The 24540-nt window shown below is 37.2% G+C and overlaps 1 protein-coding gene across 1 annotated transcript in view; it reads left to right on the top strand.

Annotated features, from left to right (window-relative positions):
* CAPN2 (calpain 2) overlaps nucleotides 1-24540 on the top strand; it is an 84753-nt gene that overhangs the window by 5384 nt on the left and 54829 nt on the right. The window contains exon 2 of the mRNA XM_031967066.1: nucleotides 5345-5414. Coding sequence (XP_031822926.1) covers nucleotides 5345-5414 — 70 coding nt within the window. The remainder of the gene's footprint in view (nucleotides 1-5344; nucleotides 5415-24540) is intronic.

The raw sequence follows: 24540 nt of genomic DNA, 5'->3' as shown, positions 1-24540 counted from the left end.
CATCCAGATCTGTATCAGATTAGGGGTAATGAATTTTTTTCATCAGTTTGGTTTTTGTTGTATAGTCTTGGAGATCACTGAGGGGCCCCTGTGGTTTTTATTCTGTCACTTGATGCCAGCTGTATGCTATCATCTGCAACTGGTGGTATATGAAAGACCTGACAATCTGTAGAATAGTCATTCTGCATTTGGATTCTTTGGAGGATGAGCTTCATGATAATGGTACACCTTTGACCAGATACATCTCCCAGTTTTATGCCTCGGTAATAGTAATCAGAGGAACATCAAACAAAAATCTCTCTTGGAATTTTGGATAAAGAATAAAAAGCACTAGAAATGTTCAAATCCAACTTCTTGCTTGAGTGAACTTGAATAACTAAGACTGATTTTTTTCATCTGTAAAATTAGATAATTGGGCTAGCCTGGGGCTTCTTAAACTTTTTCCACTTGTCACCCCTTTTTACCTGAGAAATTTTTCCATGACTCTAAGTATGCAGGTATATAAGATAGATATACAAATCAATCATTTACTGATAATAAGTCACAATTTTGCCACCCACCCCCCTATATGGGGTCATGACTCACAATTTAAGAGGCTGGGGGTTAGATGACTTCTGAGATCCTTTTTAGCTATGACCTCATTATCTTAACATCCTTACTGTTCTTTGCCTTTTATTGTATCTTCATGTGCTTAACCCAACACCTGGCACATAGTGGGTACTTAATAAATGCTTGTTAACTGATTACATGAGAAACATTTTGTTGTAAGAGAATCTTTAATGTCCTATCAAGTCAAAAGCATTAAAAAAAAACCACCTATTCTCTGCAATATCAGACAATTTTATGACTATGTAGATATAGTCTATTGTAAAATTCATCTGTAAAGACTTCCTTCCCGATGTGATGTTTTCATCAAAGATTTCCTTGATTCATGGATCTATAGATCATTCTCATAAACTTGTTTCTCAATAGAATTTGAGTTCTTTGAGGGCAGAAACCATTTCTTTTTTAATTTCTTTAGTACCCAACACAGTTGTTGTTATTCAGTTGTTTTAGCCAGGTCTGACTTTTTGTGATTCCATTTGGGGTTTTCTTGGTAAAGACACTGGAGTGCTCTGCTATTTGCTTCTCCAGTTCATTTTATAGTTGAGGAAACTGAGGCAAACAGGATTAAGTGACTTGCCCAGGTTCACTCCTGAAGCCAGATACAAACTTGGGAAGAAAAATCTTCCTGACTTAAGACCCAGTATCCTACCTCCTTTGCCTTCTAGCTGCCACTGGTAGTAGCCATTTAATAAATACATGTTGATCAACTGGTTAATAGGAAAGTAGATATATAGTTCAGGAGTTATTGACATTTTTCCATCATCTTTTTTCTATTAATAATACTATCTGTGATATACCCCCTCAGTGATTTAGTGTCTTATCCTCTGAGAGATCTTAAAACCTGTTCCCTTAAAGCTTTCAAAATCTCATTAATCCAACAGACTTCTGATTATAATTCATCTAGTACAACTTCATCTTCTTCAGTGCCATTTTTGTAACATATTGTGTACCATTGTGTCATCAGTTATGATTCTTGAATGCATCATAAAAATGCTAATAATTATATATTATTATTTGTTTGTTCTTTTTCAATATAATATTGAAATGATATTAGTGACTCCATTTTGCTTTTATCTACCATTTTGTGAAGTTAAGTCTCAAAGTCATTTGAGTCTGGAGAAATTACAAGAATATGTCCCTTTCCCAAGGTAAACCCAATTTAAAAGAATTGCCCCAAACAGTCCCCTTTTCCTCCTCTCCTCAGAGTCTTCTGAATGTCTCCCAGTTCCCTCCAGCTAACTCTCATCTTCACCTCATTACCTCCAAATTGTTTTCTTCAATAAGGACAAATGTCTTTCACCCTGTTTTCTATTCCCTCTCAACGATATTAACTGCTGAGTTCATAGCTACTGAAAGTCTTGAACTCAGTTTGCTTTGCAATCACATGCAGTGCTAAATAAACCTTTAGTCTGGATGATATTTTACTTTATTACTTAATTGTAATGACAATCTCATCTACAAGTGGTTTAGGAATGATCAGTCTTTGTTGGGTCTCACCAAAAGTTTTCTGACATCTTCCATCTTGTCAAGTAAATACTACAAATATTAACATCCCTATTTTAGTTTAAAAAAAAAAAACTGATAAGAGAGATTAAGTGACCAAGGTCACTTAACAAGGGAATGGATGAGGCAAACCTTGAACCCAGGTTTTTTTTTTTTTGTTTTTTTTTTTACTTCAGTTCCAGGGCTCTTACCTGGTAAGCTGAGTCTAATAAACACTTTTATTATAAAGAGGCTGCCAAAATCAGGGACCAATTCACTCAGTCAGCTAGATTCATACTGGAGTAGCAAGCTCAGTGCAAAATTTGTTCCATTTGCCTGAGCAGATAAGCAGCCTTTTTGTCCTATCATAACTAACAACAACCAAATAGAGGTTTTCCTGTAATGTACTGATTGTACAAAAGAAGTCTACCCTGCTGTAAAATGTGATTCAAAAACTATGTTAAACTGAATTAAGGAGAGCTGAGGACCAGAGAAAATTTACCCTGGGAAACTCTCAAGGAATACTAAAAGAGGGCACAAACATGAAGGGTTGGGATGAACACATCCATACATACACACACTGTCTCTGTCTCTATCTCTCTGTCTCTCTCTCACCCACTGTCTATGCAAAATTCATAGTAGATTTTCAGAACCTTTGATAGGTGTACCAACTCATACTATGTTGTGTAATCTAAGTGCAAAGAATAGCCCAGATTTAAATTCTCACTTCCTCTGTGACTCTAGGAAGGGACTGGTTAGGACCAGGAAACAGACACACCCTATTCTCCTCCTGACAAGTCCTAAGCCAGAATTCTCAAGAGCTAAAATCTGATTCTTGTATGATTGTTGTCCTCAGAGATTAGTCTCCTTCAACCAATAACAGAAACCAATGAAGTATTGTGGACAGAATGGTCAATCTTGGTTCCTCTGCTACCTATTACTCAAGGGGCATTAAGTAAATCACTCAACCTTTCAGGTCTGTTTCTTTATCAAATTAAGGAGTCAAATTAAATGCTTTATAATGCCCCTTCTAACTACAAATTGGCAATTCACAAATACTCATCACAGATCTGCAATGTACCAGATGCCAGGGGATATAAATCCAAAAATGAGATAGTTCTTGCCCTCAGGGAGCTTACATTCTACTATCCTAAGAAACAAAACTAGAATTGATAACATCTCATGTTTATAGTGCTTTAACATTTGCAAAGCATTTTATAAACAGCAGATCTGAACCTCATGACAATCCTGGGAAAGAAGTATTTTTATCCTTATTTTATGATTGAGGAAACTGAGGCAGACAGTGATGAAGCAACTTGCCCAGAGTCACGCAGCTAAAAGATATCTGAGGCAACATTTTAACATGTCTTTCTTAACAGAAGCTAAGTAGCTCTTGGCTCATCTGGTGGCAAACATTTGTTGTCTGTTCTCTTAAAGCAAAATTGTGCTTTAAGACAGCTTTGTCTTTTGCTGTCTAAGACAGCAAAATTGTGCTTAAGAAAGACAGTCCATGTCCTCAAGGAGCTTATATTCCAGTGGTGGGGAGGGAGGGGACATGAGCAGAGGCTCTCAGAGTGAGAGCTGGAATCTCAGGCAGTTGTGTTACTAGACACATAATTTCCCTCTCGGCTTCAATTGCCTTATCTGTAAAATGGGATAACAGTTCTTACACACCCTGCCTCACAGAGTTGTCGTACATTGTAGAATACTTTAGGAATATGAGCTACTAAAAAAAAAAATTTAAAAATGAGCCACAAGATGTCATCTCTACTTGTAAAAAGAATCCCCTCTAAAATATGTGTCATATGGTCTAGCTTTTGTTTAGAAACTTTTAATGAAAGGAAATTCATTTCCTCCTTAAATAGCCCATTTCAGTTTGAGGGGCCTCTAATTGATAGGAAATTTTTCCTTACATCAAGCCATCTGCAACATCAGCTTGTTCCTCCTGATTCTAGGTGATACAGTGGGCAAAGGGCTGGATCTGTAGTCAGGAAGATCTGAATTTCATCAAAGGAAACTCCCTTCCTCCTTAAATAGCCCATTTCAGTTTGAGGGGCCTCTAATTGATAGGAAACTTTTCCTTACATCAAGCCATCTTTGCAACCTCAGTCTGTTCCTCCTGATTCTAGGTGATACAGTGGGCAAAGGGCTGGATCTGTAATCAGGAAGATTTAAATTCAAATTCTCTCTCAGATATTTGCTAGTTATGTGACCCTGGACAAAGTCATGTAACTTGCCTCAGTTTCTCCAATTGTAAAACAACTTGGAGAAAGAAATGGCAAACCACTCTAGTATCTTTGCTATGAAAACCCCAGAAGAGGATGTTATGACTGAAATGACTTAACAACAGTAGCAAACCTTACTATATAAATGTTACTGGTTTTGTTACTGTTATTATGCTCTCACTGCCTCTCTCAAGCTGCTGTCATACAACTCTTCCTTAAGCACAAATCTATTCCCATCACTCTTCTGCTCAAATATCTCGTTGGCTCCTTATGACTTACACAGTAAAAAGTTTCTTTTCTTTTACCTCTCATTCACAGTCTGGTGCTACTTTACCTTTGGGGAATTATCTCTTAATTTATTACTCCCTTCTACACACTCAAGGTTCCTGTAAAACTGAAACCCCCTCGCCATCTCCCATGCACATTTCTAACTCTTGCCTCTGTACTTTTGCTCATGCTTTCCCCTCTACCTAGAATATTCTAGCTTGACCCCTTTGCCTGTTGAATTCCTATCCATCCTTTCAAGTTTAACTCACATAGCATTTCCTTCAGGAAGCCATCCCTATTCCCTTCAATGAATGATAGTATTCTTTTTGTATGTCCTCAAAGAACCTCATAGAGCCTCAGTTTTCTCGTCTATAAAATGGGGATAATAACAGTGCTTCACCTGTAAGGATCAAATGAGATAATGTACGTGAAATAATATATGTTATATAAATGCCAGCTATTTGTGCTTGGATCATATTTTCCAGGAGGAGGGTAAGCTGCAGGAGGGCAAAGACCAAGACTTATCTAAGCACCAGGTTATATTCTTGACCAATCACTCTTTGACTAACCTATATAACTTATACTAACCTTCAACCTATATAGATAATGCCTAAAAAATCCTGTAGGTATTATGCCCCAGGGAGGATTTCCTCTAAAGAGGAGGGAAGATCTAATAAGAAATTAGACAACTTAATTAGGATGATAATTGGACCCGGTGGGGAAGGACATTGGCACTAACAGTACTTTATGGATCTTGTTCTCAGGAAATCTGCTCTGATCCCCAGTTTATTGTTGAAGGAGCAACCCGCACAGACATCTGTCAAGGAGCCCTGGGTAAGTGACTGAGAGACAAATCTTCACCATATCCTAATAGTGGTGGATTCTCTTTTATCTTTGACTTTATCTCTTTCAAATCTAGCATTTTGATTTCCCTTCTCAAGAGCTTTTCCAATATAATATTGCAGACAATTTTAGTACTCTAAAAGAGCTGGTATTGATCAGTCTTTTCAATGAAACAGATATCCATCCTCTATAATTAATACTTTAGTATTAATTAGTATTGTTTTTGAGCTCTTGTGTTCCAATAGTTCATCCTCTAGTGACCAACTCTCTGGAGATGGACCTCTTCAAAATTTGCTAAACTGGTTTTCACATAGCTTAGTAGACTTTGCCAGATCTTGCCTTCTGCTAGCACAGCCTTTGAGAAATTGTAATAACCTTCATACCATGATCAGGTGTCAAAGTGTCCAAATCTTGCTAAATGAGACATGGGTCATGAGAAAAGTACAGCATTTATAGTACTTATTAGTGCTATTATTGTCACTCAATCATGTCCCACTCTTCATAACCCCATGGATTATCACACATGAATATTATCCATCAGATTTTCTTGGCAAAGACGCCAGATTGGTTTGCTGTTTCCTTTTCCAGTTCATTTTCTAGATAAGGAAACTGATGTTATACACAACATTCTTTCCCATCTATAAACTCTAGCCTCTGCAAATCAGCAAGGGGAAGTTTCTTCTCATATCTCTTTTTGGGGGCAATCTTGTGTTTTATAATTTCATAGCACTAGTTTTAATTCTTTGTAGTTTTTCTTTTTATATTTGCCATTGTTTATGTTTACCTAGCCTGTTTACTTTGATCTGTTCACATAAATCTCTCCATCTTTCTCTATATTCATCATGCTCATCATTTCTTACAGCAGAGTAAAGTGATTTTTTCAAGGTCATAGAGTGTCAGAGATCAGATTTGAACTTGGGATTCCTCTCTCCAGGCCTTGTGCTCTATCTACTGAGTAACCTAGGTGCCTCTACTGCTGAGCACTGTTAAATGCTAGAAATATAAATATAAAGCAAGACAGACCCTGCCCTCAGGAAACTTAACATTCGAATGGAAGCAGATAGTACAAAAAGAGAAGATGGGAAGTAGAGAGGGTGGTATGACATGGAGATGGCCAGAATCCAAACAAGATTAGTCAAAGCTGACCTATGAGAACCTAGCTGGTTCCAAAGATGGAGCTCAAGGTTGCAGTAAGGGAGGTGGAAATGATGAGACAAATGGAAATAGCATGATATGGAGAGAACCAAGAAGTGGTCACAAAATCCTTGAATTGAGAAAGATCTCAGAGGTTCAAAATTTCCTGGCACATAATAAGTGCTTAATAAATGTTTGTTGATTTAATTTGACTTGAATGTGTGAGGCTGGTATTATAGTCTGTACTTTACTGGAGGAAATTTTTTCTAGGACCATAAAACCACAGAATCAGGGAACAGAGCAGTGGAACAATTTTCATGCGCTAAAAGAACTGGGATTTGACCAGAATTTCCAGGGAAGCAGATATCATCCCCTACTAATACAGGGGAAGAATACAGTGGAATGCTGTTGTTAGACGGAGTTCTGACCACTAAGCACCCAGAGCTCAACCTACTCATAATAATATCATCACAGCCATCCCTCTGCTCTCTAGATTATCTGCCCAATTTACGGAGAAAGTGACTCACTATAGCAGAAAAGGAAACTGTGCTCTGATAAAAGGAAGTTAGTAACACCATTGGATTTATGTCTTTTAACAAAGTCACCATGGTATCATAACAGTAGAGAGGCCGTTTTTATTGATCTAAGAGTATTTGTTATATTCAAACCAAATTCTATAGAAAAGTTGAGTCAGAAGCATACCTGAAGCCCAAATCTTGGTAAGTTTGTTTCTGAATGTAATTCATATTCTCATTTTAATCTACAAAGAACCTGAAAGCTAGGCTGCTGCTGGCGATAAAAGCCTTCCTGCAGTTGAATCCACGGGCACACTAGGATTGAACTAGGAAGCCACAGCTGTGGCTTCTTGTGGCCATTGTTCAGAACACACATGGAGTCTATTTATAGCAATAAGGGACTATAGTGGTATGGGTGAATAAAATACATTTAATAACAAAAGAGACTCATTTTTAGCCATTAGTTTATTTCAATTTTTTTGATATCTTTTATTAATATCTTTTGTTTATACATTACCCAAATTTCCCCCTATATCCCTACTCTACCCCTTTCCAGAGAGTCATCCCTTATAACAAAGACATTTTTAAAAGGAACAAAGGCATTTTTTAAAAGGAAAAAAGAGGAAGAGACTCCAAAAATCATTTAAAAAAATCTGACGTTATATGCAACATTCTTTCCCACCTATGGACTCTAGCCTCTGCAAATCAGCAAGGGAAGTTTCTTCTCATATCTCTTTTGGGGGGCAGTCTTGAATTTTATAATTTCATAGCTTTAGTTTTGATTGTTTAGTAGTGTTTTCTCTTTTTATATTTGCCATTGTGTATCTTGTTTACCTAGCCTGTTTATTTTGATCAGTTCACCTAAATCTCTCCATCCTTCTCTATATTCATCATGTTCATCATTTCTTACAGCAGAATAATATTCTGTTACATTCCTAGATTTGCTTAGACATTTTCCTGTCAGTGGGCATCTACTTTGTTTTTATTTCTTTGCTGCTATAAAAGTGCTAATATAATTATTTTGTTGCATATAAAACACTTCTTTTTGTCAGTGACCTTCTTAGGGCATGTGCTTAGAAGTGGAATCTTTGAATCAAAATATAGAGACATTTTAGTGATTTCATTCACCTAATTATAAATTGCTTTTCAGAATAGTTTTATCAGTTACAAGTAGTAGTGTGTCTGCCTCTCTACCACAGCTCCAATATGAACTATTTCCATCTTATTGCTAATTCACTGAGTGTAAGCTGGAGCCTTGGAGTTATTTTGATTTGCATTTATCTTATTATTAATGAATTGGAGCATTCTTTCATATAGTTATTAATAATTTGCAAATGAAAAACTTTTTTCATATCCTTTGAGTAATCTGCTGGAGAATTAGCCAACTTCTTCAAGCAAAGATTTAATCAGAATTATCATACTCTGTTCTGCTCAGACCATAGTATTCTGTTATGTTTGGGGTCCAATGTCTTAGAAAGGGCATTGATAAAGTAGGAAATGACCAGAGGAGATCCATGAAGTTCCATATTTTAGCCCATACCACAAAGATCAGCTGAAGGACCTGGGAATGTTTTGCCTTGAGGAGAGAAGACTAATGGGAAAATATGATGAGAAGATAAGATTGTCTTGTCAAAGAGAAATTGGACTTGTCCTATTTGACTCCCAGGAGCAGAACTCATAGCAATGGATAGAAGTTGCAAGAAGCAAATTTAGGTTTGAAGAACTTCCTAACCATTTTTTTTTTTTTTGGCTCTTCAGTCATTCAGTCATTTCCAACTCTATGTGACCTCTTATTAGGGGGTTTTCTTGGCAAAGATACTGGAGTGGTTTGGCTTTTCCTTGCCCAGTGTCACACAGTTAGTAAATGTCTGAGCCCAGATTTGAACTCAGGTTGACTCCAGGCCAGAACTTTATTCATTGTGTCACTTAGCTGCCTTTCCTAACAGTTAGAACCCTCTGAAATTAGAATGGGCTACCCTTGTGGTTTCCCTCACCACCACCCGAAGCCCAGAGGTCTTCATACACAGTCTAAATGACCACTGTAACAACAACAACAAAAATAAATAACCACTACTTAACCAATATTACCAAGGGAATTTTTTTAGGTGTAGTATACAATGAATTGCAAATTCTTGTTGATTCTACCTCCATAAAGCAGAGTGGCTCTGTTCCCTTCTGACTACTCCCAAGACTGATCCAGGTGTTGACAATATTGACTCATGTTTTATGATGCTTTAAGGGTTACAAGTGCTTTTCTCCTGACCCTGAAAAGTAGGTAGCGCAAGTTTTATTATCTCCGTTTTACAAAAAAGGGTACTTAACTCAGAAGAGTAAAGTGATTGGCCCACAGCTAACAATAATTTAATGTTTCAAATACATCCTTTTCATTTGATTTTCATAATCACACTATGAAGTAAGTTCTAGCCCAGACTTGTGATGTCTGTAGTATAGGGAGTTCCCAGCTCAAGAATGTCCCTTTACCAATGCAAGGCAACACTTCCTTGGCAACTTATATTCTGAAATTGTTGCTTAGAACCCTGAAACATAAAGTGATTTGTTCAGAGTCACATAGCTCATAGAGGAAGGACTTAAAGCCAGGTCTCTCTAGCTCTGAAGACAATTCTCTAACCTTACTGGCTTTCATGCTGCTTAGGTAGGTGCTCAAGGATTATTATTCTTATTTTACAAACAAGAAAATTGAGACTCAGGTAAAAAGTGGCCCATTACAACTAGATCCAAGTCTTTTGGTCCAAATTTCTATTTGATATTCTAGGAGAACATCATGGAAGAATGAAAAGAAGAGATCTGGTCAGGTCACAAACTGATAACCCCTGAAGAATTATTTCAGTCCAGATATTTTTGTTATTAAAATGAATGTACTGAGTATGAAGGAAATATCTGGAGGGAGCAAATTATAAAACCATGCCAAAAAAACCAGAGCTGGTTTGGATTCACAAGCTAAATGGTCGAAAACCATCATTCATTACCTTAATTTGGATGCCTGAAATACCAGAGCTCATTTTTAACAGAAAACAAGCCTCTCTGCATTCTTGAGCTCTCAGCCAATATCAACCTGCAAATGAGGTGTTCTGAAAATACTGCTCGCTGCCAAAAATAGGGATCATAGATTTAGACCTTGAATATACCTCAGAGGTCAATTGTACTAAAAAATTGGTCAATGTATTGCTCAATATTTGGCCCAATTGAAAGGCTATACATGAAACAGAAGTTAGATTCATTGCCTGCTGTAAATGACTGCAACTGCCCTAAGTGATCTCAGCACATAGTTAGGGAAAGACCACTGAACTTTGGTTCAAGGTCAAGCTCTTCCACTTTGCCATGTGATAGCTGGTCATCTTCCTCTGGACCTCAGCTTCCCTATCTGTAAAATAGGGGCAATAACACCTGTATGACAGATTTTACAGGGGAAATATATAAAACATACATGATTCTAGTGATGTGCGTGCTTGCTCGCTCTCTCTCTCTCTCTCTCCTTCCTTCCCTCCCTACCTCCCCCTCTCCTTTTCTCTTCTTGCTCTTTCGCTCTCTATTGATCAGATGATGTGGGTTCAGATTCTCTCCCACACTATCTACATGACCAAGAGCAAGTCCCTCCAGACTTATTTGGATTTCTTTGGATTTCGGTTTCCTCATCTGTAAGAGGAGTTGGACCAGATGGTCTTGGAATATTTATATTTATTTTGATTTTGATTTATTTTGATATTTATGATCCTCTGATCTTGTCAGTGATTTGGCAAAATGGTTTTTAGGATTATGATGGCTGAAAAATTTATCTCCCTACAACTAAGGTATTGATGAGTCTTTCCAAATTTGGTTCAGCTGGCTCTCAGAAGGAAGACAAAATCTGTCACCAGGTCCATACTCAAGTCCTTCCTTCCACCTTCGTAGAACCATTTGTAGCTTTTGTTCTCCTGGTAAATAGAGGGCTTGAGAATTGAAAGTCACTTCCCTGTTACAATGATGAATCCAATTTTGGACTTTAGTAGAAGAAAGAAAACACTTTGTAAAATGTGAAGCCCCACAGAAACACAAGCTAATGTACCCTAAAGATGGTAGCAATGAGGCCCACAGAACCTTCATTAGAGAAAAAAGGTACGTGAAGTATTAAAGACAAAATGGATTTCTTAAAGCTAATTGACTTTTTTTCCTGTGGGTCCTGTGTTTATATGTGTGTGTGCATGTATGTATGTATGTATATATGTATTTAAACTGTATTGATGTCTTTGGAAGTTTTTTTAAACACCATTGTAATTGCTGGATATACTGACCACCTCTTTGAGCCTCAAGGAACAGTTAAGCAAAGCTGCCAGAGACACTGACCTCATCTGACAACATATGCTACATTTCATACCCATCACCCCCCACCTCAGTACGATAGAAAGAGGTACTCCCACATCTCTTCTCTGGGGCCGGGATTGGTCAATTATGATTATTCAGTCTTAAGCTTCATTTTAGTGTTATCATGGCTACCATGTATATTGTTTTCCTGCTTCCTCTTAATTCTCTATGTATCACTTCATGAAAGTCTTCCTATGTTTCTCTAATTTCTCATAGATGTTATTCCTGACAGTATTGTGATATGCCATTACAACTCACATGCTATGGTGTGTTCAGCCATTAAGCACTTAAATGTTTACTTTTTGCACTCTTAGTTCATTCAATTAATGTGGATCTGTTTGAAGGAACTGTGTATATTTCCCTGGAAAAAAAGAAAGACTAAGTTGAAATATGATAATTGTCAGTAAATATTTGAAAGACTGAAGGGTTTAAAGCCCACCTTCAATTGTGGTTGCCTCCCAGTTGTATGAATGTCAGCAAGTTGTTTAATCTCTTTGGTCCAGTTTCCTCATCTGTAAAATAAGGGGGCTGGACTAACTAGTTTCTTCCCAGCTCTGGCTCTAGAATCCTTGTGATCTCATGCAACCCTCACAGTAGTTTTGGGATGTAAAATGCTATGCTCTCCATTTTTCAGATGGGAAAATTGAGGTTCAGAGTACTGAAGTGACTATTAGAGGAGAAAAGGAAAAAGTAGAAGGCCCTGAGCCTGAGGAAGGAAGTAGGAATGGGATTAAAGAGAAGGTAAACGAGAGAATGTAGTGGGACCCAAGTTTTGCCCAGCCGCCCACAGCATGTGCCTGTGGAATCTGGTATAAACTGAATTGAAGAAAGACCCTGCCAGAAGAAGGTGGGAACTACAGCCTAACCTTGAGAGAGGCTTCTGTAGCAATGTTTTTTCTCTTGGGGAGACTTTTTTGTTTGTTTGTTTCTTCCTGTTATTCTTTATTCTTTAAATATTTCTACTGGTAATAGAAGTGTGTGTATATAAAAGAGAGAGACACAGAACTCAGACAGAAAAAAAAGACAGACAGGGAGAGAGAAAAGGAAGGAATGATAAGGAGTAGGAGGGTAAAAGGAGGAGGAGAAGAGAAAGAAATATCTTTCCCCTTAGATCATCAAAAACAGAGACTAAGGTATCTTCTATTTATACAGGGTGTCCATAAAGTCTTAATGTAGTTTTAAGCTTTTATAGACCTGTTATGTGGCAATAGATTAGATTTTCCCTCTTTGGCCCCAGAGGGCAGAATTAAGAACCATGCACAAAAGTTGTTAAGGGGAAAAATTAGGTTTTATGTTTTAAAATTTCCATTAGGTTTTATGTTTTACAATTTAAAAAATTCCTAAAATTTCCAAATCACTATAGTGCTTTGCATAATGAATATTAAAATAGAGATTCTTAAACTTTGTCCATCCCTTTTTGCCTGAGAAATTTTTACACAACCTCAAATATATAGATAAATAAAATAGATAAACAAATCAAACATTTACTGATAATAAATCATAATTTCATGACTTCCATCTTCAGTTATAAGACCTGATATGGGATCAGTTTAAGAAGTTGGGTATTAGATGGTAGTGAAAAATAGCGGCTTGGCACAACAATATAAATTCTAGCCTAGGATCAAACTACATGAGTTCAAATCCCAATGTCTGTGAGTCACTGAACTTCCCTGAAACCTCAGTTTCCTTATGTGTAAAATGGAAAAGAGAGAGAGAGACAGAGACAGAGAGAGAGAGAGAGAGAGAGAGAGAGAGAGAGAGAGAGAGAGAGAGAGAAATCTTTGACAACTTCCCTTTCTTTCTTTTCTCCCAGAAATGTTAACTGATAAATCTGAGGACTAAGGGAAATATATGTGTATATGTTTGTGTGTATGGGCACACACACACACACACACACACACACACACAGCCAGTCTGGCTCTTAATTGAGTCAAGCTTACTAAAGGAGACTGTTTTTGCCAACTCATGACTCATGAGTCATTTTCACTACTGCCTCGGCACAGTTGCACACACAGAGAGCTATCATCAGTGAGCATAAAGTCTGACAACTATAGGACTTGAAAGGCTCTTAGAACTCACTTTTCTTTTTTATAGATGAATTAACTGAGACTCATGGAGAAGAAAAGTCACATAATGAATGATGGATGCCAAGGAGGACAATCAGCATGGTGAAGGGTGAAGGGAACTCATATCTCCTAGTAATATGGAGAATATTTAGACTCAAGAAAAGACCTAGAGGGGGGAGGAGAGAGAAGGAACGTGACAGATGTGTTCAAGGATTTGAAGGCCTGTATGTGGACAGAGAATTAGATATGGTCTGTTTGGCTCCCTAGGGCAGAATTATGAGCCATGGGCAGAAGTTGCAAAGAGAAAAAATTTAGGCTTTCTGTTAGAAAATTTCTTCTTTTTTAGTTTTAAAATTCAACTTTATTTTCAGTTTTAAATTCTCTCCCTCTTTCCTCTTTCTTCCCACTTAATGAGAAGAAAAGAAAAACAAAACATAAATTCCGACATCAACCACATCCAAAAAAAATTAAAGAAAAAGAAAGAAAAGAAAATATGCATCAATTTTCCTCTCTTTGTAGTCAGTTACATTTCTGAAATTTTCTTAACAATTAGAGTTGTTCACAAGTAGCATGAGAAATCCAGAAAGGTGATGGAGTGATCTTCCTTAGAAGTCTTTAAGCAAGGTCCAGTTGAGTTGGGTATGTTACAGTGGGTGTTCCTTTCAGATATGGTTTGGGGTTTAAATGGCCTTCCAGGTCCCTTCTGACTTTCAAATTTAGCAGTTCTCTGAGTCCTTTTCTGTGAATTTATAGTTAGCATAATTTTCTAAGATTTGACTGGAAATTCTCTCTACAGCAAGGCAATAGTTAATTCAAAGTGAAACATCTGCCTGCTTTCCCAGAATTTCCCAGAAATTTCTGCTTTGGAGTATCTCCAGATTAATTCAGATCAGGTTACAGAAGCAAGCTGACCAACGACCACATGCGCAGTGCGGAAAATGGTTGTTGTGGAGAATCAGCTCTGCAAAGAACAGCTGTTGCTTCCACCAGGAAAGCCAGAAACCAAGCCTTACTCTTCCAGCCTGCACTTGCTCATTTTGCTGGATATATACACTCGACAGAGTGCCATGCCCCCTGTCAAATAGGGCTTTGGGATAATTACAGATCACCAACCATACTTTTACTGGTAATTTCCACATGAAAACAATAAGAAAGGGTAGAATAAAGCCCTAGATTGGGCGCCTCTTTGTGCTGGCCATTTCTATTGCTCTGCTACTGCTCACAGTGACTGACATTGCCTCTTGGGCCCTCAAAGATACCAAAGTGTTCACTTCCTATTACTACTGCAAGAGTGCTGAATTTGAAACTGAAGACCTTGTTTTACTTACTACCTGTGTGATCCTAAGAAAGTCACTTATGACCATCTCTAGACCTGTTTCCTCATCTGTAAAATGAACTTGGACAAATTGTCCCTAAATTTCTTCCCAGTTCTAAATCTATAACCTAATGACCAGGGGATCTCTTCCAGCTTTTTCATTTATGATTTTCTAAATTACCAGAGTGGTTCAAGAGTTTCTGTTTTCTGACCTAGCTGTCATATAGTAGTGTATGTTGTATAGTCCCAGTATAGAGGGGTTAAGAAACAAGTTAGATTTAATTGAGATCAAAGCCTGCCTATATGACTTTGGACTACTCACTTTACATTTTTCTCATACCTCTGTTTACTATTCTGTAAAAAAAAAAAAAAAACATAATAAGATATCTCCTATCTAATACACAGAGCTATTGGAAGCTTACAATGAGCTAATATATGTAAAGCACTTTATAAGTTATAAAGTGCTTTCTATATGCATTAGCTATTATTATTATTAGTGAGAAGGATAATGATATTTTACCCTGAGCAGGCAGTTATTTTCTGGCACTCCTAGATATCAAAAACTCAGATTCTCTATTCATTCCAACTCCCGGTCAGAAAAAAAGCCCCTACTATAAGAGAATAACAACAATAATAAAAATAACATGGTGCTCTAAGATTCTTAATTCACATACATTAACTCAGTTGATCCTCATAACAATCCTGTGAGATGGGTGCTAAAGATATTTTTATTCCCATTTTATAGATGAGGAAATAGAGGCCAAAAAAGGGTGACTTCACTGCCTAGTAATTAAGCCATAGAAGGAAAGATGTGAGTCAAGTGCTTTCTTTCTCCAAGTCCAGTTCTATCTGCTAAACTGGTTCCCTACCACTGAATACCATGGGTGGAAGGAAAGCATTGGGGCTCCATATGTTTCTTTTTTTTTTTTAATAGCCTTTTATTTACAGGATATATGCATGGGTAACTTTACAGCATTAACAATTGCCAAACCTCTTGTTTCAATTTTTCACCTCTTACCCCCCCACCCGCTCCCCCAGATGGCAGGATGACCAGTAGATGTTAAGTACATTAAAATATAAATTAGATACACAATAAGTATACATGACCAAAACGTTATTTTGCTGTACAAAAAGAATCAGACTCTGAAATATTGTACAATTAGCTTGTGAAGGAAATCAAAAATGCAGGTGGGCATAAATATAGGGATTGGGAATTCAATGTAATGGTTTTTAGTCATCTCCCAGAGTTCTTTCTCTGGGCATAGCTGGTTCAGTTCATTATTGCTCCATTGGAAATGATTTGGTTGATCTCGTTGCTGAGGTTGGCCAGGTCCATCAGAACTGGTCATCATATAGTATTGTTGTTGAAGTATATAATGATCTCCTGGTCCTGCTCATTTCACTCAGCATCAGTTCGTGTAAGTCTCTCCAGGCCTTTCTGAAATCATCCTGTTGGTCATTTCTTACAGAACAGTAATATTCCATAATTTTCATATACCACAATTTATTCAGCCATTCTCCAACTAATGGACATCCATTCAGTTTCCAGTTTCTAGCCACTACAAAAAGGGCTGCCACAAACATTCGTGCACATACAGGTCCCTTTCCCTTCTTTATAATCTCTTTGGGATATAATCCCAGTAGTAACACTGCTGGATCAAAGGGTATGCACAGTTTGATAACTTTTTGAGCATAGTTCCAAACTACTCTCCTGAATGGTTGGATTCGTTCACAACTCCATCAACAATGCATCAATGTCCCAGTTTTCCCGTATTCCCTCCAACAATCATCATTATTTTTTCCTGTCATCTTAGCCAATCTGACAGGTGTGTAGTGGTATCTTAGGGTTGTCTTAATTTGCATTTCTCTGATTAATAATGACTTGGGGGCTCCATATGTTTCATCAAGAACATGACACAATTCATAAATAAAAAATGAGAACAAAATACATTCATTTGTTAAATATCCAGTGTATATGTTGATCTCTGAATCAAGGTTGAACCAAGCCAAAGTTGCTTATACTGTTTTGTTTTTCAAAAACAAAAAACCCCAAAAAACTCACATCTAATGGCCCAGTTAGAACTAGAACCAAACAGACACAAGGATTTCCTGATTTTACTGGGCAGGACAGAATCAGGTTATCTAAATAGTCCCTGAAATAAAATCTCTTTGCCCCAGAGACATATGTGCAAAAATGATCACTGTAGATTAGATTTTGTTGAACACATTAGGGTTTACAAGGGCTTTCCTCATAACAATTCAGTGGAGTAAGAAGGACCAATAAATATCATTTCATCTTAGAACTGAGAAAATTAAGGCTTTTAAATAGTTTAGTGCCTGGCCAAATGCCACATGGAAAGGAGAGCAGGATCAGAATTCAAAACCCAGGGCTCTGACTCCAAATACACAGAGTTCCAGGATCCCAGCCATCCTCTTGCCTCTCTTTGCTGTGACTCTCAGTACCTTCACCCTCCAAAGAGGCAAAGATAAGTGAAGAAAATGGGGCTCTCTTAATATAATAATATCTTATTTATGTAGCACTTTGAGGTTTAGCACTTCACTTGTCTTATGTGAAAACTGGGCGATTTTTATGTTTTACTAAAGAAGAAATCTTCTATGTTTTATTAAGAATAAAACCAAGCTAAAAACACAACAGCGGTGCCAGGCAACAGCCCAAAGATAAGACAGAAAACATCTCAGAACAGAAGGAAATAAGATATATGTAATTTACCAGTTCCTCTCTGATTCACTTCCCTCTGTACCTACTCCTTCATAGAATTCAACATGGCAAGGCAGCATTGTATATGTAGAGCAGGGCTTCTTAAACTTCTTCCACTTGCAACCCCTTGTTGCCTTATAACCCAAACAACCCAGGTTTATAGGTATATAAAAATAGATTTAAAAATCAAACATTTACTATATAGGATTGCTTGCTGTATAGGGGAGGAGGAAAGTGGGAGGGAAGGAGAAAAGTATGGAGCACAAGATTTTGTAAGGGTGAATGTTGAAAATTATTTTTGCATACATTTTAAAAAATCAAAATCTATTATAAAAAATCAAAAATTTACTGATAATAAATCATAAAGAAATTTATTTTAAAATGATTCTTTGGTATTTATATAAGTTTACCATTTATTATAAAATGTGATGTATATGATTTCATATACATATGAAAGCAAATGTATATACTAATGAAATGGATGTGTCTATTTATTTTAACATAAAACATAAACATAAAAAAACATTAAATCTTGATGGAATATTTGATATTGCTAGTCACAGAGCATTCAGAAACCTTTTACTGTTGCCAAATATTTCATAACCCCCACATTCAGTTACATGACCCCATAGGGAGTCACCCCCATAATTAAGAAGCTTTGGTGTATAGGACTCTATACTTGGACTCAGGAAACTTAGTTCAGATTTTACCCTGGACACTTACAAAGGCAGCTGGGTAGTGCCACGGATAGAGAACTGAGCCTAGAGTCAGAAAGACCTGAATTCACATATAGCCTCAGATATTTCCTAGCTATATTAACTCTTCAGATATAAAATGGGAATCATAATAGTATCTACTTCCCAGGATTATGAGGATCAAATGATGTAATATTTATAAAATGTTTAGCACAATTACTTACACCAGCACAAAACCTGGCACATAGTAGGCTCTTAACAAGGGTTTACTGATTGAGCAGCAGATTAGCATCCAAAGACAAGACAGGAGGGGAAGGCTGCAAATATTCAGCATTGACTTCAATACTTGCTTCTTCCACCCTGATTCAGCAGGTTTTCAGAGGCGAATTCTTTGGTTTATTCTTGTCCCCTTAGAGTTGTAGAGTCTCTCCACCCAATCCCATATGGATTTAAGCATTGATTCTGATATCTATTACTTGTGTGAACTTGGGCAATTCACTTTACTCATCTAGACTTTATTTTCTCCTATAAAATATAGGGATTATCCTACATGGCTTCTGAGTTTTTTCCTAGCCCTAGAACTACAATCCTATGAACTAAAGGGAGCTAGTTAGATGGCACAGTGGATAGAGTACTGTGCCTGGAGTTTAGGAATACCTTAGTAGCAAATGAAACAAAGCACTTAGCGCAGTACCTAGAGCACAGTAGGTGCTTAATAAATGCTTTTTAAAAAAACCCTTCCTTCTTTAAATCCAGACATCTCTCAGCAGATTTATATCCTGCAACTTCTAATCCATAGGACAGAGAATTGAGTTCCATATTAATGTCATTTTATTAAATTTATTTCCAACATTTGTTACTTTTGAGACTTTCCTGTTTAAGCCACCAAGCTTGTGTCTACTTTGGCCATTTCAATTCATCAAACATGAATTTAATGCTGACTGTGTAAAAGACATTGTGTTCAATGCTATGACCCACTGAGTCTTAGTTTATTCACCTGTAATAACAAGAGAGAGATTGAATTTAATAGTCTCTAAGATCTGTTATCAGCTCTAAAAATCCAGTCTGAAATCTAGTATATTCCTTTATCCTCAAATTCTTGGGAACTGCCCCTTAAATTTAGGATTCTGCCAAAAGGGGCAGTTTTACTTTGACCCCTACTAAGCCTACTAATAAACAATGTCCATTGTGTTCTAAGCTGTAACTATGGTCAAGGATGGACAGTCTCTTTCATGAGAATGACAAAGAGTTAATGTGTTACCATAAGATTTTAATAGGAGAGCTTCCCAATAAAGAAACTAAGCATGTGACTGGAATATCCTGGTGCACCCTGAAGAAGGAAGGGAAATATGATCTTTAGCAGCTTTGTTGTTGTAGTTCAGTGGTTTTTCGGTTGTGACCCCATTTGGGGTTTTCTTAGCAAAAATATTGGAGTTGTTTGCAGTTTCCTTCTCCAGCTCATTTTACACCTGAGGAAACTGAGACAAATAGGGTTGAGTTTTTTGCTCAGTCTCATACAGGTAGTAAGTGTCTGGGGGCAGATTTGAACTCAAGTCTTCTGACTCCAGATCCAGCACCCTAATTTTTTTTTTTGGCAAGGCAATTGGAGTTACTGTGTCAAATTTTTGAGATTGAATTTGAACTGCGGTCATCCTAATTCCAGGGTCCATGCTCTATGTACTGTGTCACCTGCCCTACCCAGTACTCTTGAAATATGGGTATGTTCTCAGTAGACAAAGGAAGTATATCCTGGGTGGGAAGTAATGCTGTGAGTACATTTATAGAGGGAAGACGATAAATAGTAGTTAGCATTCATATAATACTTTAATGTTTGCAAAGTGCTTTACAAATATCACCTCATTTGATCCTCACACCAATCCTCCTTTTTAGTGATGAGGAAACTGAAATGGACAGAGGTTCACAACTAATATGGATTAAGAAAAATGGGAGATTGGATCAGGAGACAATGAGTAGACAATGCGGCAGGAATGTGGGATTATCATAGGGGAATCATGATAGATAGGACAGGAAAAGTAGGCTGGGGTCAAATTATAAAGAGTTTGAAATGCCTTGGTAAGGAAGCTGGCTTTGATCCTACAGAAACTAGACTACCACTTAAGGTTTTAAGAAGGAAAGTGACATGACAAGAAGAAAAGTGACAAGACTCAAAGCTGAGTCTTAGGAAGTGTCTAATCTTTCAGCCCCAATTTCAAGTTCCTTATCAGCAGGAAACAGTAGCAGTAAACAATTTATACCATGAAGGTAAAAATAAAAAATTACTGCCACCCTCAGTGCCTGCCCTTCTCTAAAGAGACAGACTGGTACAGGGAAAAGACAATTGACTCTAGCATTAGACAATCTAGGTGCAGATACTGTGGTGATCACTTCACTGCTATAGGTCTCAGTTTTCTCCTCTGTAAAATGAGGTAGTTAAGTTTCTATCCAATTACAAATATTCCTTACTTCATGTTTTCTGCTCCCTGGTCACACTTCCACAGTAGTCCAGAAACCCTTTAATTTCTTTTTTTTAATAACATTTTGTTTTGTTTTTTCAATTACATATAGAGTTTTCAAAATTCATTTTTATAAATTTTGAGTTCTAAATTTTTCTCCCTCTCTCCTTACCCCTCTCCCTCCCCAACACAGCAAGCAATCTGATACAGATCATACATGTACAGTAATGGAAACATATTTTACAGATTAGTCATGTTGTGAAAGAAGAAACAGAACAAAAGATTTGATTTCAAGAGAACTCTAGATAGCTTTCCCATCCCCAGATACATATAATCCTCTGCCCCAGGACTCTTGGACCTCAGCCACAAAAAGGTGAAAATAATATGCTTATCTCTGCATTCAGACTCCATAGTTATTTCTTTGGACATGGTTAGCACTTTCCATCATGACTCCTTTGGAATTGTCTTTGATCATTGTATTGCTGAGAAGAGCTAAGTCCATCATAATGATCATTCATTACACAGTTACTCTTACCATGTACAATATTCTCCTGATTCTGTTCACTTTATTCAGTATCAATTCATATAAATCTTTCTAGGTTTTTCTGAAATCCTCTTGTTCATTATTTCTTAAAGCACAATGATATTCATTATATTAATATACTACAACTTGTTCGGCCATTCACTATCTGATGGGCATCCCCTCAATTTCCAATTCTTTGCCACTATAAAAAGAGCTACTATAAATATTTTTATACATATAGGTCTTTTTCCCTTTTTATGATCTCTTTGGGATACAAACCCAATAGGGCTATTGCCAAATCAAAGGGCTTGCACAGTTTGATTGCCTTTAGATATAGTTTCAAATTGCTCTCCAGAATGGTTGCATCATTTCACAACTTCGCCAACAATGCATTAGTGTCCCAATTTTCCCCCATCTTCTCCAACATTTATCATTTCCTTTTTCTGTCATATTAGAAAATTAGATAGGTTGAGGTGCTATCTCAGAGTTGTTTTAAGTTTGCATTTCTCTAATCAATAATGATTTAGAGCATTTTTTTCACACAACTATAGATGGTTTTGATTTCTTCTGCCTGTTTGTATCCTTAACATTTATCAGTTGGGAAATGACTTGTATTTTTAGAAATTTGACTCAGTACTCTATATATTTGAGAAATGAGGCCTTTATCAGAAATATTAACTATAAAAACTTTCTCATCTTTCTGCTTTCCTTCTAATTTTAGTTACATTGTTTTTATTTGTGTAAAAACTTTTATGTAATTTTATGTAATACATAAATTATATAATTTTATGTAATACACAAAAAATTGTATGTAATCAAAATTATCTTTTCATATTGTTCTCTCTTGTTTGGTCATAAATTCTTCTCTACTCCATAGATCTGATAGGTAAGTGATTCCTTGCTCTTTTAAATTGCTTATGGTATCATTCTATATGTCTAAATCATTTATACCCATTTTGACCTTATCTTGGTATGCAGTGTGAGATGTTGGTCTGTGCCTAGTCAGAAACTTTTTGATTTCAAGAGAACTCTAGATAGTTTTCCTATTCCCAGATACATGTAATCTTCTGCCCCAGGACTCTTGAACCTCAGCCACAAAATTAATCCGACTTCTCTGTGACTCAGTTTACCCATCTATAAAACAGGAATGGTGATAACTCATTTTTTCCCCTTTCTTTCCCAAGAAGAGAAAGGATCTTCAGACTTCGTATCTGTAAATTGCCAGGAAAAAAACATAACCCTCACTAGTCTATAATCTATTGGAGAGCAGAGTTGTTTGTTTCTTGTATTTGCGTCCCCAGCACAGTGCTTGGCATTTCACAGATTATTAGTAAATGATTGTTTATTACAGCTGCTCTTCTGCTTTTCTCCATCTCTCTAGGGCTCTGATGGCAGCAATCCCTTGACATTCTCTAATGATTTATAACCAAAAGGGATGCTAGAATTCATCTGGTCCAACCTGCTTAGTTTCCAGATGAGAATATTGAAGTTCAGGGAGTTTGACTTCCCGAGGCCACCAGCTGTTAAATGGCAGCTGGAACTTGGACCCAGGCTCTTTGATTCCAGATTTAATGCCTATTTCTCTCAAAGTCAGCAACCTATCCCCCTCAAAAATAAAAAACCGTGTCAAAAGTCAAGATCCTAATAATCCCCTTCCTTTGGCGGAGAGGAGGCAGAGGACAAATTTAGAATCCTTCAGGGCATAAGGGCAAAAATAATGGACTCAAAACCTATGAAAAGAAATATTATAATTTCTTAGTCCCCATTCCAGTTTGTGTTTAAAATTGCCAACTCCTGGGATTAAAAAACTGGAATCAGAGAGAATGGAGTTTAGTTGTCAGTGCAAAAAAAAAAAAAATTCCTTAAACAAAGCCCAGTGCAGATGAGTACATATGTATCACTAACTCCTGGTTTGGAGTGAAAAGTAAGTTATTATTTAGTAGCCACCAGCTCCTTTTTCTACTCCTTTGTTGCTTTTTTTTTTTTTTTTTTTTTTAGAGTGGGATGCAAAAACAGAGAAAAGAAATCAATTGGTACTGTTTGCTAACTCATTAGTAACCCAGATAACCAAACATTTGTTGAAGGACAGAGACACTAGATCAGGGGTCCTCAAACTTTTTAAATAGGGGGCCAGTTCACTGTCCCTCAGACTGTTGGAGGGCTGGACTAGAGTAAAAAACAAAAACTTTGTTTTGTGGACCTTTAAGTAAAGAAACTTCATAGCCCTGGGTGAGGGGGATAATTGTCCTCAGCTGCTGCATCTGGCCCACGGGCCATAGTTTGAGGATCCCTGCACTAGATATTTCATTTTAAAGAGGCTTGGCAGTCTTTTTTGGATTTCCCCCTCAGGGATCTCTTTGTAAAACCTTCATCATCTCAACTAAATGGGGTGATAAGACTTCTTTTTTGAATGTTTCTCTTTCAGATGGTAGGATAAGGGAGGTAGATCTTCGCCCACAAATGAGAAACAAGTTACAGACTTTACTCAAATGCAGGGTGTGGACTTCCTCTGGTGTAGGACATTCGAAGGGGCCTCCCCTTCCAGCTCTAACTGATCAAGGAGCCCTATTTACCCAGGGAGTCCCTGCAGATGGACCTCCCTTCCTATCCAAATAAGAGACCAATAGTTGTTTATGAGTGTGGTTTGAGGCTCATAGGAAAGATAGCCTCTGCCAGCCCCACAACATGTTTCCACTGTTGCCACAGTGCCTGATTCTAGATTTAGATAGCATCTTATAGACTTCCTAATCCAAGGATTAGGATACAGAGAAGTTGAATGGCTTTTTGCCCAAGTTCATATAAGAAAGGAAAGCTGACATCTCTGTAGCCCATTTGGGGTTTACATATCTCTTTACTTGTATTATCTGATTTGATTCTCACAACAACCCTGTGAGGTCAGTGCAATTATTATCCCATTTCACATATGAGACAATTGAGGCGTGACTTAGTCATTAGAACATTCCTAATAAGCATTAATGGGGTGAGGGGGGAATTTTTCCTCTCTCCAATCCAGTGCTCACAGCACCTCACAACCCAGGGATCAAGGGTATAATAAATTCATTTTGCTTTGGGCTCTAGCCTGATTTCTTTACCATGACATGGCAGCCTTCTCACCCTGGAAGTTCATACTATCCTATGTGTTCCTTTCCTCTGATTGGGTGGTTCTTTTGGAGCCTGCATTTTTAAGGAAAGCTCCCAACCCAGCCAAGGCTTTCTTCCTCTCCTGTACCATTCCTAATACTTCTGGCTTTCTTCACCTTTGTTTCCTGATATTCCTGGTACTTACTTTTTTTTCTCATTTCCCCCCACCTTTTCTATGTGTTGTTTTTAGAATATAA

Source organism: Sarcophilus harrisii, chromosome 4, assembly GCF_902635505.1.
Source record: "Sarcophilus harrisii chromosome 4, mSarHar1.11, whole genome shotgun sequence".
NCBI classification, from domain to species: Eukaryota; Metazoa; Chordata; class Mammalia; order Dasyuromorphia; family Dasyuridae; genus Sarcophilus; species Sarcophilus harrisii.
This window is presented reverse-complemented; position numbering and strand designations above follow the sequence as displayed.